This window comes from Grus americana, chromosome 2 (assembly GCF_028858705.1).
Source record: "Grus americana isolate bGruAme1 chromosome 2, bGruAme1.mat, whole genome shotgun sequence".
NCBI classification, from domain to species: Eukaryota; Metazoa; Chordata; class Aves; order Gruiformes; family Gruidae; genus Grus; species Grus americana.
In genome coordinates, this window is record NC_072853.1 from 153,199,439 (window position 1) to 153,217,935 (window position 18,497).

An 18,497-nucleotide genomic window follows, 5' to 3' on the forward strand; every position below is an offset into this window, starting at 1 on the left:
ATGAGAGGTAGGAAAACACAGATTAAACTAGTTTTCTGCTGCTGGGAGACAGGAAATTTTCTACAGGGCACAGAATGTAGAGATGACTTAAAAATCTAGTCATAGGGGAATAGTACACATACCGGCAAGTACTTTTTAATGACACTTCCAAAATAAATCTAACTACATATTGCCTTAATCACATTTTTAAGAATTATTTAATTTATGTAATTGCTTTATAAGCTCTACCAATAGATGCCGAGAAGCTTAAAAAAAAAGAAAAAGAAAAGAAGATAAAATAAAGGAAAAAAAAATAAGGCACTCCCAACAAGGATTCCCTCTCAGAGGGCTGACTGCAGCTCCCAAGAATAAAAAAAGATGCCAAGGGGATTGGCCACCGTAAATAAAAGTTGGAATAAATAAATCACTTGAAGTTCTAGAAAAGCAAATGAGGGCAGAATAGGCTCCATTACTGCCAAGCCTGGACTCCCTCTTTTCTGGATCTAACCAATCTCTCTTCCAAGTGCCAAGTGCGGAGGCACGAGCAATCTTAAAGCTAGCTAGCTTGCCACAGTTAATACTGATTAGGAAAATCACTGCCTCTTTTGTAATCAGTGAGACATCACAAAACTGAAGTTAATTCTCTCACACAGAAGGGGTACAAAATGTATTTGGAAGGGGGCAGGGAGGAAGAGGAGGTCGAGTATACCAATAGCCAGCAAACCTCCATCCAGCCTCTATGTGTTCCCCCAAAAAACCCTCTCCCCATGCCACACAGTGGGTGCAGCTAACAGGGAACAGAAGGTAGTGCAGCTCATGCATCCACTCTCTACATGCAATGGTGACCTGAGCAAAGGCTGCACCAGGCATCACAGGCAGGTCTGCACTGAAGAATCCCAGGCCCCCTGGCCCAAAGGCAGGAGAGGGACAGCAGGGACTCTGTGTGTCTGTCCACTAGATGGAAAGCGAGCAGGGATGGAGCCTGTTCAAGAACTACAGCTTTTGATGATGGCTTACAAAAAGGGTCCCAATCAAGAGAAGGTACTTCAACAGCCTGTTTAACAGCAGTCCTGCCACAATCACAATCAGAACCGTTTCTGAAGGCCATGTTACCAAGAGCCACAGACAGCCAGGAAGCCTGTAGCAGCCTGATCAGAGGGCTGGGAGAACCCAGTGTGCATCACATCACTCAACTAAATCAAGACTGGGTGGAAAGGTAGGCATGACAACTATTTACAGACAACTGAAGAGCATTTCATACCAGTGGCAGCGAGGGAATTATATTCAGGGCAACAGAGAACATAGCACATGTCCACCCCGTGTTTGCATCTCTCTCCCCAAGCTTGCCTTTCTGCTGAGTTACCTACTTCCTGAGGGGATTGCTTTAGCAAACAAGCTCTTTTCAAAACTGCACCATAGTAGAGCTACCCCAAGAGAGGTATAGGGAGGATGGTTATGAGGAATGAAATAATGTATCAGGAAGAAAGAACAGCAGGAAAAGTTTCCTGACAGTTTGTTTTCAGCTGTGGGAATCACTTCCCAAAGGAAGTGGTAGAAGATTAACCACTTGAGTCACTTGAAACTCAACAAGACAAAACAATAAAATTCTGCACTCACATCAGAAATTCATGCATGTTCCAGAGAAACTCGCGTCCCTCTGAATCAGTCCTTCTCAAGGGTAAGCATAACTAGGAACATGATGCCAATCGGATGACCGAATGTACAGAGTTGAACAAGCTCCCTGGCTGCACACATGAACACCAGATTTTTAACTGCTGACATTTCATTTTGAAGTAAGTCTGGTTCATTTATCATGTGGCTGGCAAACAGATACAGAACCTACCAACTTGAGCTTCACTTGAGGCAAGATTTCATTCTGCATGCCTGTCAGGTTTGCACCTTTCAGCTGAAACATCTTTGAAGAGGACAAAAGTTGAAGGTGTTCACATCCTAAACTTGCCTTGTCTTGCCTACCTATTGCCAACGGCTCACTGTTTTTGCAACCCTTATAAATATAGCCTTAGGCAGGCTTGCAAAATGCTACTTAATCATTTGCCAGAGGCAAGTAATATTTTTTGTGACAGGAGAATGAATCATCAGTTTCATCACTGGGATGGACGTGGACAATGAATGTCTTCACTACTTTTAAAGTCTGGTTTAATTTAGTCTAATTTACATCTTTCTAGTAATACAATACTTCTTAAAACAAAAAAAGCTGCTACCAAGTCACCTCATTTCATAATAGAAAACTGATTTTTCTCACCCTACCAGCATCACCTATGGAATGATTTAATGTGCCAGGAGTAAAGACTATCTGTTTTAAGGTACATAAAAGTCCTGCTCCATTTCAATGCTTAAGCACACAGACAGCACTAGCCATGAGTGGTTCCACAAATATGAATGGAGACAATCCTTACTCCTAAAGGTTTGTGTGCCTTGGCATGAACAGGACTATAGCACCAATGGTAAACCCACCAGAAAAATCAACATTTTCACCCAACAGGTATGTGCACATGTGTTGACATGAATGGACTGTTGTATTATACCAAGGACAAATGCAGAAGGAACCGAGAATACTGTTCAACTTTTTTTCATATAGAAAAATAGTCACAAAGGCTACCTGATGAGTCTAACAGGCAGTCAGACACTTATTCCATAAGATAAAGACATCTGACATGGGCTAAACAGTGACTCAAAGAATTTCCTATCACTTCATGTTTCCTTCCAACCATTGGTATAGGAAGGTAATAATATGATACAAAACATCGCGCTCCTATTGCTGTAAGTTATTTTAGAAATCTCCACGTGAAACAGATCACATACAGTGGGCTCACATTCTCAGTTCTACCCTGACACAAGCTTACAGCAAGCTATAAAGGCTCAGAGCCAGTTTAGAGCAGAAACTGCAGAAATTTGAACGCATCAAGCAGTCAAAACACTGCACTACGATCATGCCGTCATTCAAACAGCGCACATACCCTGCTCTTAATAGTTACTTTTAGCAGACGTGTGCAGATCAAAAATCCAAGTTCCTACACTGCCTCGCTCCTTACGATCTCATTCCTGTAACTCTCATCTCCCCGGCGCCCGCTTCCCACGGAAGGCAAGCCTTCCCCCTCCGCCTCAGCCTCCGCCGGACCGGGCGCTGAGGGGTCGCCCACCCTCCCACGCCCTCCGGGGAAGCTGCCCGAAACTTTACCAAGCCCAGTGCCGCCCCTTCCCCGGGCACCTCCGGGCGGGAGGCCGCGGACGGCACAGGGCAGCTCTAAGCGGGGCACCGGGACAGGCTCCCACCCTCGTGGAGACGGTCGGGTCGGGGCGGCCTGGCTACGGGCGCTGCCCGGGCAGGGCCGGGCCTCGGGCGGACAAAGGCCTGGCTGGCCCCCACCGGCACGGGAGGCCCGAGGGCGCCGTCCCGCCGTCACAGGAAGCCGCAGGCTAGGCCCGACACCTTCCCGCCCGCAGAGCCGGCCCAGGACGAGCACATCACCTCAGCGACGGGGCAGGCGCGACGGGAGGCGACGCGCCCCGTCCTCCGCCCGGGACGGACGCTGAGGGACCCGCGGCCCGGGGCGACGGCGGCTCCCGAGTGCTGCCGGCGGCTCCCCGCGCGGTCGGGCGGCGGGAAGCCGCGCTCGCCGTCCTCTGCCCCGCACCACCCACCGCAGCCCGCCCGGATAACGGCGGACGCGCCGAGACAAGGCGCCGCGGACCGGGCGGGCACCGCTCGGTCCGCTCCCGGCCGGCTCCAACCCCCGCCCCGTCTTCCCGCTACCTCGGCCATGGCCGCGACGCGGCTGGCTCCTGGCAGGGGGCGCGCTCCGGCCTGCCTGCCTGCCTGAAGCTCCCCCTCTGCCCCGGCGTCCCGGGAGCGGGCTGGGCGCGGCGCGGCACGGCGCGGCGGGACGCCCGGCCTCGCTCCTCGCTCCCCGTCCGCCTGTCCGTCGCCGCCTCGCCTCCAAGCTGCTGAGGGGGAGCCCGGCGCGGCGGGGGAGGGGAAGGTCCGTGCTCGGCTACGCTTTCCCCGCCCCGGAAACACATTCTTTCCCATTGCCGTCAAGCCCGGACAGGGGGGGCGGTCTCTGCCGCGGCGGGGTAGGGAAGGAGGGAATGGTTCTCCCTGCCCGAGGTGGAGCTCGTCTCCTGCTTGTCACCCACTTCCCTTCCTGGCGACTGCCAGCGCCTTATTTGGTGGGGTTTTATTAGCGCCCCCACTGCCCGTCCCCCGGCTCCACAGCCTCCGTGGGACGGGCAGCGGGGTCGGGGCTGCCCCGCGACCGGCGGCGTTTCCCTCGGCGCTCCGGGGTCGAAAGGCTGCTCCTGCCCCTGCTCCCCTCGCTGCCTCGTTCCTCCCGCCTCTGCTGCCCGTGCCCGGGACACGCGGGGCCGGGACAGGCGTGGAGGCAGAGGGGTGGCTGGGGGAAGGGGGCCCGCCCGTCCCTCGGGCACGTTACTGTTTCCAAAAGCGGTGGAGGTCAGTAAGTGATCGATGAGCTTGGCATAGCGCTGATACGCTATCCGAGCTAAAAAGTGGAACTCCCCAAGTCCCTTGGTCAGAGCCTGCTGCTATTCGGCCTTTAGCGCTTTTAAGTGCTCCTTAAAGTAGGTTCCTGGAGGATATAGAATTATAAATGTGGCATTCGACACTTTTTTGGGAGGTAAGGAGTAATGGGAAATGCAAGCTATGGACTCAGCTCACCGTCATAAAAGCTGTACCTTGATTCGTGGCCACTGGAGCTGGTGTCAGCTCTTATTTTGGTATGATTAACTAAATGACTGGTGCTGCAAATTGATAATTTTTATCGCTTTTCCCCTGCATTGTTGCTAGCTGCATTTAAAAAAATTAACGATGTTTCTGCCTTACTCAAGCACAGCCTGTGATTCAACCCTATGTTCCGTTTGGGCAGTGCAGTTGTTTAGGATGTAGTCTATTAACACAGCTGCATTAGCAGAAGCTTTTAATGCTGGTACAACTAGAATTTAGTGGTGTTAAAAAAATGAGATTGAAATGATAAACGGCTGCTCCAAGCAGCTTCATTGAAAGCAAGCACTGGCCAAATGAAGTAGAAGAGAAATAACTTTGACAATCAAAGATAAGGAAGCCAGAGACCCTATGTTGCAACAGGTAAATTAGTATATATTATTAATACTGCCAGGAACAGGGAAAGAAGCTGGTGTAAAACCAAAGTTTGAAAACGGTAGAAATGTATGCCATGCAAAATAAAAGCAAATGCTGGAGGGATAGTGATCTGCCAAAAATGTAAGAAATTTAAGTACTGGGGGAGAAAAATGACTTTTAGCGAAGGTATTCTTCTTTGCTTCCTTGTTGCAGGGGAAAAAGCTCATTTTGCCATTATATGCAAATGGTGAGCAGAAGTCCGCTATGGTGTACTGCAAACAAGCAGTGACAAAAATGTGCCGCAGATTGCTGGGGCTATGAGAGTAAATTAAAATGCTTAACAAACCGGTGCTTCAAGTACTACCCAATGCTCAGCTCAGACATTTGTGTGTCAAGTTGCCAGTGGCTGACTGTGCCCTGCAATAGGAAATTGGCAGGAAAACATCTCCCAAATGACTAAAAAAAAAAAAAAGAATTAATTATTTGGCTGCTTTCTGGACTCCTGTTGAGAGTACAGATGCGTATGAACAGTGTTTGTTATTTTCCAACACTTCTGAAGTACTAAAGATGTCAGAAAAAAGTGCTGGAGGTGTCTGAGACAGCAGATGCAATTACAGATGATGTCAAAATGTTTAATGTAGCATCTCCATACTGTGGTGTGTGTGACATCTGGAGAGTGAGTGAACATTTTGGCTTGGAAGGGCTCAAGAAAAGACAGGTTTTCATGGCTTGAGCAGGGAGCTAGAAACTGTTAGGCTTGGGTACCATTTCTGGGAGTCCACATCTTTGCATCTTACAGAAAATACGTGACACTGGGAACAGGATATGAATTATGCGTATTCACTTAGTATGATTTGTTTGACTGCTGTATTTGCCTTTGTGTTAGCTATTGTTTTATCCATGATTTTGAGATATTGTCATTCTTTCTGATAAGATTTGGGTATAAGTTTTCAACTCTTCTTTCTCCAAGTACTTGCATGTGTCAAACTCATATAGTAATTGGAAAATATCAGAATTATAATACTTCAGTTAGTTTAACTTAATTTTAATTGGCTGAATTAAATTAAAATAACAACCATTTTCCCTGTTTTTTTATGTGTATTTAATACTTGGGTTATATTTAGAAGACAGTAAGGACTGTCATTTGGTAATGATGCCTTTTGTTTTATATGTAACCTATGTTCATTTTCTGTGAACAACATAAGAAATAAATTTCTGTGCTGTAAAATATACCGTCCCAGGACAGCTGGCAAAGTGATGTTTGCAGAGATATTAGCAGAAATAGTAAAATACTTTGTTTTATGATTATCTGCATATCATATTATTGAAAAAATCACATTTAAGTAATCGGAAAAATAAATATTTTAGTATATTAGTTACTGCTTTTTAAGTATTTACAGTATATTTGGCAAATTATATTACTTAGTAGATGCAGCTGATTTAGTTACATGGTGTTACCTACTAGGGTTTTGCTTTAACAACCCATTAAAAAAGATATTTTCATTTTGTCCAACTGTCTTTTAATCTAAGCCATTGGCAAAAAAAGGGCCCCAGTATCAGAGAAGTAAGTGGTTGGTGGAGCACCAGAGGTGTGTGGGTCACAGTCTGAGAACCTTTGGCCTATTGTCAGTGAGCCATTTTATATATATAATATAAATATATATTATCAGCATGAGCACGTTGTGTGGTGGAGGAATCAATCTGTAGCTACAGCTTGCCTTGCAGATACAGGTTTTATTATGACTTTTACAGAAACACCCAGGGATCCCAAACCAGGATTTGGTGTGCCCAGTGTTGCACATGTAAAGAGGCCAGCTGTGTAAGGGAGGGGTGCCCAGCTGCAGCTCGAGGACTGGCGATGAGCATCCCCGTGCCAGGCAGCTGTGCTGCGATCCCTCCCAGTGCCTGGCTGGTATCTCAGGGGAGAGTGGCCATTCGCGTGCCTTGGGGACCGCTGGCTCCTGGGAAGCAGGAGCTGGTTGGTAGGAGAAGCTGCAGCAGCTCCTGCCCGGTTATCAGGGTATTTCCTTGGCTGCGGTTTCCCAGAGGCTGCATGTACTGCCCAGGCACTGAGCTCTGAGTTACTAAAGCCCACACACCCAGGGGGCTGTCACCCTGTTCCCCACCATCTCCTCCTCCACTCCTGAAGCTTGTAAAGGGTTTAGAGGGAGAGACTTTGCAACTGGGGCCACAGTGAGGAGTGCCATGGTTTGCACATTAGCCCCCGAGTGCCTCCTGTCAGAGCACCCCACTGGGCAGTTTTGTAATCTCACCACCCGGTAACACAGGTCTTTTCCCCTTTACTTTTTCATACTGTATGAGATATCTCACCCACCTCTGCCTCAGGGAGTGTTAATTTATCTGTACTGCTTCTCGTTCCCAACACACTTTATTACTGATAGCACAGTACGTACTTTCTCCTCCTCTTCTTTTCTTCCCCCCCCTCTTCAGAATGCTCTTACCCTACCTAAGATTTTTTCTTTCCAAACAAAAGTAAACCAAATCATAAACCTGAGATGAAATATCAGTCTAAATAAAAAAGACAGGTAAAGGGTGGGAGAGAAAACAGCAAGCCAAAGCCATTTTCCCAAGGTCAGCAATGGAGCCAGAAACAGCAGGCAGGTCTCCTGGGACCGCACCAGGCTGCGGCCACCTGGGCTGCGCCGGCTGCGGGAGCACCGGGTTCTCCTGGCGTGGCCTTGGAGCAGAGCAGCAGCAGCTGCCGCCGCTGTTTTATTTCAGCAGCGGCTGTGCAGTCGTGGAGGGGCACAGCGACTGCTGAGGACTCGCTGGCAGCCTGTCAACACTGGGCTGTGCCTTCCAGTGTAGAGGATGAAGGAGATGGTAGACATGGATGGGAGATTAATACAGAAAGTATTATTAGAAGATAGGGTCACTCAGTACAGGAAATGGTAGTGCTAAATGGTTGTGGTAATTGCTTTCCATAACAGCCTCTATTTGTCTCTTCTGCTCATGAACAATGAGGAACACTTCTCTGGAGGCAGGCAGTGAGCAAACCTGGCAGCTAGTCAGCCACGTACAATATGCCCATTATATCGAGTGGTACGTTTACACTGGAGTGAAGTTTTCCTGCCCCACACAAGGGCTGGAGTGAAGTGAGTCACAGATACATCCAGCTGGAAGACTGTGGTTGATTCTAGTCTGTGGGCAAAGGTTTGTTCTTCAAGATCATCTACCTGCAAGACACTGAATGACCTGCTGAACTTGCCTCCTGTTCATGGGAACAATGTTCAGCACTTATCTGCAATCAGTCTGATACATTAACACCTGGTTTACGATCAATGCTTAGATGTCTACTTTGTTCAGTCAACAGTCCTGTGCCTAGCATGAGCCTAAAAAGGTCAGAGTCCACCAAGCCATTCCTTCAGTTCACCAGTGTTTGAAAAGCAACTTGTCCTCTTTTGGCTGTCAGGCAAGGAGAAAGGAGAGCTCAGCCAGAGCACATGGTCCTTCTGGTGGGACCAGCCCTTGCCATCCATTGCACGGGCATGGAGCAGGCTGTTAGGGTGCAGGGGCTAAAGAGCAGCTGTCATTACAGCTGCACTGTGCCTTGTGGTCCTTCTGTCTTCCTCTGACTCTTTTTTGGCATTTGCTTCACCTGCGAAGCTGCTCTCTCCTCTTTTTGCGCATATTCTTGGATAAGCTAAGCTGTTGCTGACACAGTCCCATGTTTTCCCTGCCGCCACTAGCGTATGCATTCCTTCTTGTTCGTCACATGGATGTATTTCTTCCAAAGCTGTATTTTGGGACTCCTATGTGATTGTGAAGATCTTTTTTTTTTTAATGCAGAAATTCTGTAAGATATTTTTACTCTCCGTAAGCAAGGCAGGAATCCTTTTACATCCTTAGGCATGAAGCACAGGTTCCTCATGTGTTCCAAAGTAAGGAAGTGAACAGGAGTTAAGTGAGGAGAATAAAGTCTTTGAGATTTATCTTCAAAGGAAACACTTATGGTGGTGATAACACAGGGCAGAGAACTTCTGCACCAGCTCCTTATGTTGCTTGAACTAAAGCATGTTTTCTAGAAAACTTGATTTAAAAGCTTCAGGGTTGAAGATATTTTAGTGTTTAATTACCCAAGAAAAGATGCCTTTGGGAGATTAGAAATATCCCCAAAGGATGATAATTCTGAATGTACAATAACTTTCTGAGATTCAGCAGTTAGTTAATTCTTACCATGTGCTGCTTTTATTCTGTGAGGCTCTGCGATCACATGCCTACATATTCCATTCCTTCCTTCTCAGGGGATTCCCACTGCTGAGACAAGCAGCTCATGCTCATTTGGGGAAAAAATGAATTCCACTGCCCCCAAAGAAGTGTGCAAGGAGGGTTGTGAGAGCTTTCCTTTGCAGAATTCTTCTGCCTCAATTTTGCTGTGAGGGACATTCTGCAACATTTTAAGCTCAATGCAGTAGTTATTGCTGCATGAAATTACTGAAGTTTAGACTTTTGTAGAAGAGAGGAGGAATAGGAATGAGAGAGGAGGATGTTGATATCTGCTGCAGAAAAAGTAGAAGAGGGGAACAACTACTAGCAGTGAGTGCCTTTGCATTGTGAGAGCAGGTGTAAGGACAGATTTTATGTTCATTGGTATATAGGGGAAAGAGGAGCTAGGTAGAAAACATAAGATTTTAAGCAAGACTAGAAGGCAAGAAATAGGACAAATAAAATCTGAAGGAAATAAATAGAAATGGTACCCCTGGGAAAGGACATTTGGGCAAATAGAATCACTATTGTATAAGGTGATTGGCTGTTCTAACAAAATAATGGCAAAAAAAAGGCAGAACATAATATTTTTATAATTATTTCTGTCACGTAGAAGACAGTCCTATAATGAGATGGTTCTGAAATGCCCAATTTATCCTCCCCATTCCTACATATCTGGACTTATGATTGTGTTTCTTCAAATAATTCGTTTCACTGACTCATTTTTTTTTTTTTTATTTCCTAGACTCATATCTATAACGCTTTGGCAGTACTGATGTTTGAACGAAGATGACAGAGATTTACAGCCAAAATCTCTTGCTTGTGTCCTCTCAATGATCTCCATATATTGTCCTCTTTTTAACACTGGTGTCCTAAGTGTTCTTAAGATGTTACATCTGGACATTAATTGCAGTTTTGCTTGAATATTGATTTATCCCACTACCTTGTCATCTAAGCAGAGGCTAATACAAAGCAATTCTGACTTTCTGTTGTTCTATTCACCCAGCTTTTCTTCCCTCCTTTATGACTCTGCCAGAAGGTGCAGTATTTTGCAACAGTAAACTGTAGAAACTCACCGGACTCATGAAGAGAAGAATTCAGTTTCTCAGTCTGCAAGTGCAGGATTTTAAATTAAGTACATCATTAATTAAATCCTAGGTGTGAAACTACAGTAAGAAGAATTGTAGTTCACTAGTATCCTTAGCAGTTAGATATTCTGGCCACAGCTGACATTCTAACTGTTACAAACACAAAGTTCCATTTTGATTTCAACTGGGTGTAATGAACCAGCAAAGAATGAAAGTGAAGAGATAGTTATTGGTGAACTAATATATAATGGAAGGATTCACAAGCAATTCTTAGAAAACCTCAAAAAGAACGAGATGGAACATCACAAGGAAGTGAATTTATCAGTCTAGTTCATGTTAAAAAAGTATTTAAAAGTTACTATGAGGATAACGTACACATAGACCATGCTGGATGTCCCATTGCTTAGGTGGTAGAAAGGCATTTGGCTTTCAGCCTTTTGCTTCACAGCTTACTCAGGATCTGTGATATTTTCTGTCGCCACATACTTGAACATGTGGCATTGCCTTTCTGCTGTAGCTGAGGTTTAGCTAAAATTAAACTGTCTTCAAACTTGTAAATGTGAATCTTAATTCTCTTTGCTCAGCTAGTTCTTGTATCACAGAAAAATGTGTTCCCTATATGTTCCATCTTACCCCATGCTTCATTTTCCTCCTCCCTGTTTTCATCTGTGACCCTCCAGATTTCCTCATCTGCTTTGAACAGTCTCCTCGTTCTGCTCCGTTGTCTGGACTCTGACCTGTCCCTTTCACCAGTGGCACCTATGTCTTTATGCTTACGTGTTGTAGCTGCACTGATCTGGTCCTGATTCCCTTTCAGGAAAGATGAATTTCAAGGGCAGCTGCGTCACGCATGTCCTCTGAAGATGGATCAACAGGTTCCAAGAAAACCCTGCCCATCTGCTGTCTTTCCAGACTGCAATGTGCTTGCCGTAGACAAAGCTTTGGAAAATGTCAAATGCTAATAAGTTTCTATTAAATACATGTGGACTGAGGTAGTCCAGTCTCAGAAAGTAGCCAGATTTACTAAACTGCTATAAGAAAGGCCATGGATACCTCTAATGGCTCAAAGGCCAGCTGAGTGCTGAACATCTAAACTTTGCCCCAAGGATGGGAGGCTGCAGGAGTTATTTTGCCTTAAGGTAGGTTTTCTATCCCACATCCTCATGTCCTCTTCATGGTCAAGCAGGTAAAACCACAGGGTGCCCTGTGGTGTGTACCCTCTATATCGTCTCACTTGGGAAGAGGAACGCTTACTCCTAATAGCTGAGATACCGGTCTGTTCAGGTGGGGAATAGGACATATTCTCTTTGAGTTGCTGGACCTTCTGGGACAGTTTCTCCACAGCCAAGAAGAGAGGGGAAGAAAGACTTTCTTTGTATTGCCAGAGTCGGCCGGCTACTTCATCCACCGTTGGTGCCTCTTTGTCTTTCTAGTCCATTACTGCCAGTGAGTTGGTGTGCAATGATGGTGCGCTCCAAACGAGCTTCCATCACATGGGTCAGGTACTTTGGACTTCATCTGGATCTGTGGGTAACTGCATATTGTCTGGGTCATAATAAACCATCTCCCCATGGCTAATTCCCTCCGGTACTGGATACCTCTCTCCATGGTGGTCTGCTTACCTGGACAACTTATAACATCTTCACCAAAGGGATACCTTTCCCTCACGCCTGATAGAAGTCACCTCCAGAGGCTGAGGGCTTGTGTCCCTTTTCCAATCGCCTTGTCAATGTCCCCTTTCCTAGACAGGGATCACAGCTGCTTGACCTCCCCACCCTCTAATTCCAGGCTACTGGCCCTGTTATCCCAGCACTGGAGCAGCCAGGTAATGATGTGCTCACCTGCATGGCAGCTGAAATATTTTTGCATATCTCACAGCTCACTCAGGGACAGGGATCAGGTGATACCTCTGTTTCTGCCTCTTCCTCCTGTTCTCATGATGGTCCTGGTTCAACATCATCCCTTACTAAGTGAACTGATTTGTGTATTTCTTTTTCTGTGTACGGGCAACTGATACTGGCATGGGTTGGGTTTTGGTTCAGCTGCGGCGCCTGTCACCGAGGCTGGAGTAGCCACAGTGCCTGTTGGTCTGTTTTCCCTCTCTTCCCCCCAAAGGTGCTGCCTACTATGGAGCAGTGTTTGGTAGATAGTGGCCAGGGCCTAGCACAATGCAATGCAGTTAAGTTGTGCTTCTTGGGAATAGCCACAGCATTTTCCTCTCAAACATTCTATCACTTTATCAGGGTCCTGTAGTTGTTTGGGAGTGAGGTTCCAAACCACCGGAGGTGAGAAGTTCTCTAGAGACCTGTCCATATTCTCCCACGTGCCATGCCACCCATGATCATCCAGCCTCAGGGCAGATCTCTGGGTGGTATTCTTAAAACATTTTTTTGTAACCCTAAACAAGACCTGAAACACACTGAGGAAACATAGCACTCAGAGCATGCTGGCTTGAACATCCCAAGGGTATTCAGAATTCTCGAAAGCTGCTGAAACCAGCCTGAAGGAAAAAAGAGGAGGTGAAAGAGCGGGAGAAAGTATCCCTCCCATCTTCCCCATAGATTGGGTGTGATTATTAATCAATTCTGAGAGATGTCATCTGAGGTACAGGCATGACAGCAAGGCCACGTACAAATACCAGTTTAACCTCATGTTATCATATCATAAGTCAATATTATACAGTACAGCAAAATGACAATCCTGACCCCTCTCCCAGAGGTGACAAACAGCGCCGCAGGAAATACATACAGCAAGTAAGGGTTTACAAAACCCTTTATGTGAATAAACAAAACACCATTGTGACAAGTGACTTGGTTAACTAATATAATAAATGCGTACAACAACTTTAACACGCTCTGGTCAGATCTGTTATCTCAACCCTTCCGGCCTCACACTAGGCACCAAAAAAAGACTGCCATGGTTTAGCCCCAGCCAGCAGCTGAGCACCACGTGGCCGCTCACTCACCCCTTGCCCCCGGCTGGATGCGGAGGAGAACTGGAAGAAAAAAAGGTAAAACTTGTGAGCTGGGATAAGGACAGTTCAATAGGACAGCAAAGGAAGAGGAAAATAACGCCAGCACCATCACTAATAAAAGACTATACAAAGCAGGTGGTAGACAATGCAATTTGCTCACCCCCCGAGACCGATGCCCAGCCAGTCCCCCAGCAGTGACCCCTTGTCCCCCACCAGCTCTTCCCCTTGTATACTGGGTGTGACGTCATGGTATGGAATATCTCTTGGGCTAGTTTGGGTCAGCTGTCCTGGCTGTGTCCCCTCCCAGCTTCTTGTGAAAATTAACTGTATTCTAGCCAAAAATGAGGACACAGATCCAACATGGTAAGTTTAAAAAACATGATTAATAGTAAATATTAAACTAGCTTTGAAACATATCCAGTTTGGTAATTTAACATCTTCTGACATTACTGGCAACACAGGTCTTTTGAAAAATCATGTAGCCTTTTTGTCAACCCCCCCCCCCCCTTTTAACCTTTTCTTTATGGAAACATCCTAAAAGACTAACCCCTTATTTTAAATTCAATCACTCTCTTTTATTATTTTTTCAAATATCAAAGGAGAAATGTTTTACTGGTGTAAATATTGATTTGTGCATTACAAAACTATTCTGCAAGGAGTCTTCAAGAGCAGATCTGTTGTACTCAGGCCACTGGATTGCAAGCTTGGCAACGACCTAGGAGCAGATCTTTGCCTCTGCTGGTTTCCCTAGCTCCACTGGACCCACAGGTACTGACATTTTGACAAAGAACATCAGCCGATGATCCATCCTGCAAGCAGACAGCACCAAACTTTCAGTGAGATCTATCTCAGCCCAGAGGCAGCTAATTAGTTTCTAGGCTGATACCACAGTCTGTGGACAGAGTGATTCATGCTGACTGAAGATAAGTGCCTGAAAAGTCTCATAACTCTCTCCGTTGACTGCAATAATCAGTTTGAACTTGGCAGCTAACTTTTCATTGGCAAAGTTAAGTGCGACAAACCCTCCCTACCTTTTACGTTCCATAGTTACGAATACTGGGACTCTCCTGAGGACTGGAAGAAATGTGTGTGTGCCCAGTGTAAGCAGTTACAGGAAGTTGCATGCTGTCTGCTAAGGAGATTAGAGACTGTTGGCCACGTCCTGAAGTCTTATAAACTTCTTACTCAGTTTTTGTTCAGCAGTACTCTCTGTGAAGCATTTCCACTTAGTCACTGGCTATTCAGCACGAATGATTGATCAGAAACATTCCTCTAATATAAATAAGTCTTATCATGTTTAAACACAAATATAACTTCGACCAGCCAGGATGTTATGCATACTGGGAGTGGGAGGGATGCAAACAGCTGGAAGCATTCTCTGTTTACTGAATCCATATCGCCATAGTGCTTCTTTGCACAGTCGGAGCATTGCTGTGCAGAAGGAACGGTTTGCAAAGAGTTTCAAATTGTTTGGCCTTAAGAGCATGTGATTTGCCTTTCATTTTATGCCTTGATTTCAGTCCTCTGTTTGGGCTAAAAATAAAGAGACAGAAATGTTAAGTATGCTGGCATTTTATTTATTCCACTAATTTCATTGCCAGCTTACAGTAGAGAATGCCTTCCCACCAAATACGTGTTCCATATTTCAAAAACTTCTTTTGTGCTGCCGAGAGTTGTATTTTCTGACTGTGATAGTACCATAAAAGTACACCGAACTGACTCAAGCTGACTCATGGTTGGGGCAGACGGTGCCTACAGCTCAGCTGATTCTGGATAACATCACAGGTTATTTATACAAAATGCTTAGGGCTTTCAAGTGACTTGTTTATCCTTACTTACAATTTAATTTTATACCACGCAGCCCTTGGGTGTTTCTGCAACTATTCTGTTATACCTTGTCCTTTTTAGTGGAGGTAAACGCAATACAAGCGGTGTATTGTTTGTGTGCAGGCTTTTTAATTTTCTCTTGGGAAAGGACAGGATTGAAGTGGAAATGAAGGTTGTCATTCTTGTTATCCAGACACTTGCATTTCAGTCATACTCTTAGGAACAGCCTTGACTTCCAAGTGCAATCAGGAACTTGATTCAACTGTGGGAAAAGGTCCAGACTTGCTTGTGACACTTTACCTGCAACAGAAGGTTTGTCCTTTGCTCTGATTCAGTTATTGGACTAAAACCAAATGACACAGCACTGATAAATCCATATACTGAACTTGTTGTATCACCTTACTCTCTTTTTCTTACTGGACTTATTACCTTAAGAGCACTGTGGTATTTCTGGAAATAATTTTTTTCCTGGAATACAGAAAAATGAGCTAATTTAATGGATTTCTTTCACTAGGTCATTTTTATAATTATATCTTTTTGCAGAAATTATTGAATGATCTAGTAAAATAAATACTCAATTATGAGATAATTGCATATTTTTGGCACTCACAAATAGTTTTTTATTACAATTTGATTCTGTGGTACTCTGAAGTTTGATTTAGTCTTTTGATCACTGGAGGAGGAAGTATGACGGATAGACTGGTGCAAGAAGCAAAATAGCGCTTAGGCACCTATTTAGACATAATTTATGTCTAAAAGGAAATCCCAGGACAGTTGTATTGTATGATCTGCTATATGACAGAGGAGGTCTCGTCCACCGTGCTACACAATATGCAGTTAATTTCAGGTAGGAGTCCACTGACTGGCTTCTTACCAGTGGTATTTAAATTTTAATATCCCAACCTTATATCCCGTGATAGAGCGTGCCCCCAATGGCACAGAGCACTTTGCTGGCTGAGGAAGGAATGCGAATTCTTGCGCCTGGCTCCTCAAATTTTAATGTCACCCCCCTGTCAGCTTCCTTTCTTTCCAGTACTGGTAAATAAAAGACAACATTTTCTTGTTTTACATTTCGTGATGTGAGGGAAAAGAGGTAGATTAATTATCATGTGAATGGAATCTAAATCTTGATCTGTTTATGTCTGTACATATACATACATGAATATAGAAATATATATGTGTATGTATATGATTTCTCAAGATTTTCAAGTTTTCTGCTCTCATCCTTTTCTAGGAAACAACCAGTTTCTCTTTTGTGTTAAAAATGCTTCTTTTTAAAACTATATCAAAGTGGTAACTGTCTATACTACCTGGTTTTAGTATTGATTCAGAACATTTAAATAACTCATCTAAACGAGATAGCTATTTAATGATTTCTTAAAACTGTATAGGCTAAACCTTATGGGCTAAATTCAGGACAAAAATAGTTCTTTTGATTTCTTCGGCAGTGTTGTTGCAGAATTCTCTGTGAAGAGTGACATGTCTCTCATCAGCATTTAAGTTCCCATGTTTCATACCCCTCTAGCGTTCCTATTAGTTCTAGAAATAAGTGAGATTTGTTACACTGGATTTTGGATGCATAATTGCTCTAACTTATGCTACCATATGCTACCATACGGCCCTCGGATACGACCACTACTCATGATTTTTCTAGTGAAAACACGAACATTAGTAAGCACGTGAGTTCATGAGAAACTAGTGAAGCCTATTTTGCCGAGCGTTTGTATCCTTATGGTGTCCTTGCTTTTTAAATGAGCTATGGTAACATTTCAATTGAATGTCAACATATATTGTGCAACTAAATTGTTCTTCCCTTCTCCCATGGGGAATTTGGGCAGCAGCATGCCCACTGCTGTATTTATGGTTGCAGCACCCTATTTCTGACAGCATGAAGGATGATGCTGTGCTGCTGGCCTAGCGCAACAGTCCTGTGCTTATGCCGTGTTCCTCATATTAGCCCCCTGGTTTGAGTTATCTCAGTGAGGAAGTGTTCCATTGTGACTGCCAAAGCTTTTTGTTCCACAACCCTTTTTCTACTCCTAGTGCCCCATATCCCCATGCCCAAACCTCTCCCCTCCCCAGGTCAGCCTCCACGTAAACCCTCGTCCCAGGCTGCCAGCTGTCAGCCTCGCTCCATCTCTGGCTGCCCAAAGCATCGTGCCTCTGCTTGAGCACTTTCCCAGCCGCTCAGTTACCACCATCTTTTTGGCTACTGGTGCTGCTGGCCAAATCTCGTGTCTCCTGGATGTCTCCTCTTGTGCTGTCCCTTTCCGTGTTCAACCTCTGGCTTTGAACAAGGCTTTCAGAGCACCAGACAGAAGCGGTTGTAACTATAAATCCATCTGAGTAGATCTGAGGGCAGAGAAGAAAGGCATCCCTTAAAAAGCAAAAAAAACCCAACAAAAAACCAAACAAAACCCCCCATTTGGTAGTTCAAGATACGTTATTCTGTGAAAAGTATTCCTCAGGCAACCAAAAATACTCATGTCTCATCTCTTTCTGCGTTTGCTGGAAATCCACTAAAGGCTCCAAACACAATGGGACACACATATGTACACACGCCTGTTTCTAGGGATGGGATAAAAAAACTTTCACGTTTCCATATTAAACTGGGCTAAAAATTGAGCAAATAGTGTAGAAATATATTTTGGCCATACGAAGTAGAAATATTGCACATATACTGCTTTTTAATGGATTATCACCAGCTTGAAATTATTCAAACATGCAAATTGGGTAACCCTTACCACCTGATAGCTGTGGACTGCTTATTCTGTTCTTCCGCCATCCTTTGAAAATTATTTTCTTGAAAGCACTTTCGCAGGCTGGCTGGCTGGCTGTTTTCCTGGAAAATAGCTTCTGAATAAATAATAGGGCTTGGTGGAAACTCCATGGAAACTGGGGTGTGTGTGTGAGTGTGTGTGTGTGTGTGTGAGCTCTGTGTCCAGCTGTTGTCCTCATCCACGTCTCTGTTGTAACCACTGGATCTATTAAAGTGTAAATCCAGTGGTTTCCTCCCTGACAGACTTCCAAGTCTTTCGCTTCACATTTTTACTGTGCAGAGGATTTTTGTTAGGTCCTTTACAAGTCCGTGAACTTTACCCAGAAGGGATGACTATCAGAAATTACTAGTTTGGTTGTAATAGTTGGGTAAGCCTATTTAGTCTGGAGTCCTTTGGCCTCATACACTGACTTAGATTGTAATACTGAAAAGGGAAATTTGTTGAAATCAAGCGTGGTTTTGGTCTTGCAAGATATCCTGAGCAGCTGTTTCTGCAAATGCTGG

At 44.8% G+C, this 18,497-nt stretch overlaps 1 protein-coding gene across 2 annotated transcripts in view; it reads right to left on the bottom strand.

The window, feature by feature from the left end:
• ITGB1 (integrin subunit beta 1) overlaps positions 1 to 4,057 on the bottom strand; it is a 47,713-nt gene extending 43,656 nt beyond the window's left edge. For both annotated transcript variants that reach the window (XM_054815326.1, XM_054815324.1), the window contains exon 1: positions 3,755 to 4,057. In XM_054815326.1, coding sequence (XP_054671301.1) covers positions 3,755 to 4,030 — 276 coding nt within the window. In that variant the 5' untranslated portion in view covers positions 4,031 to 4,057. The remainder of the gene's footprint in view (positions 1 to 3,754) is intronic.
• Positions 4,058 to 18,497: the final 14,440 nt, after the last annotated feature.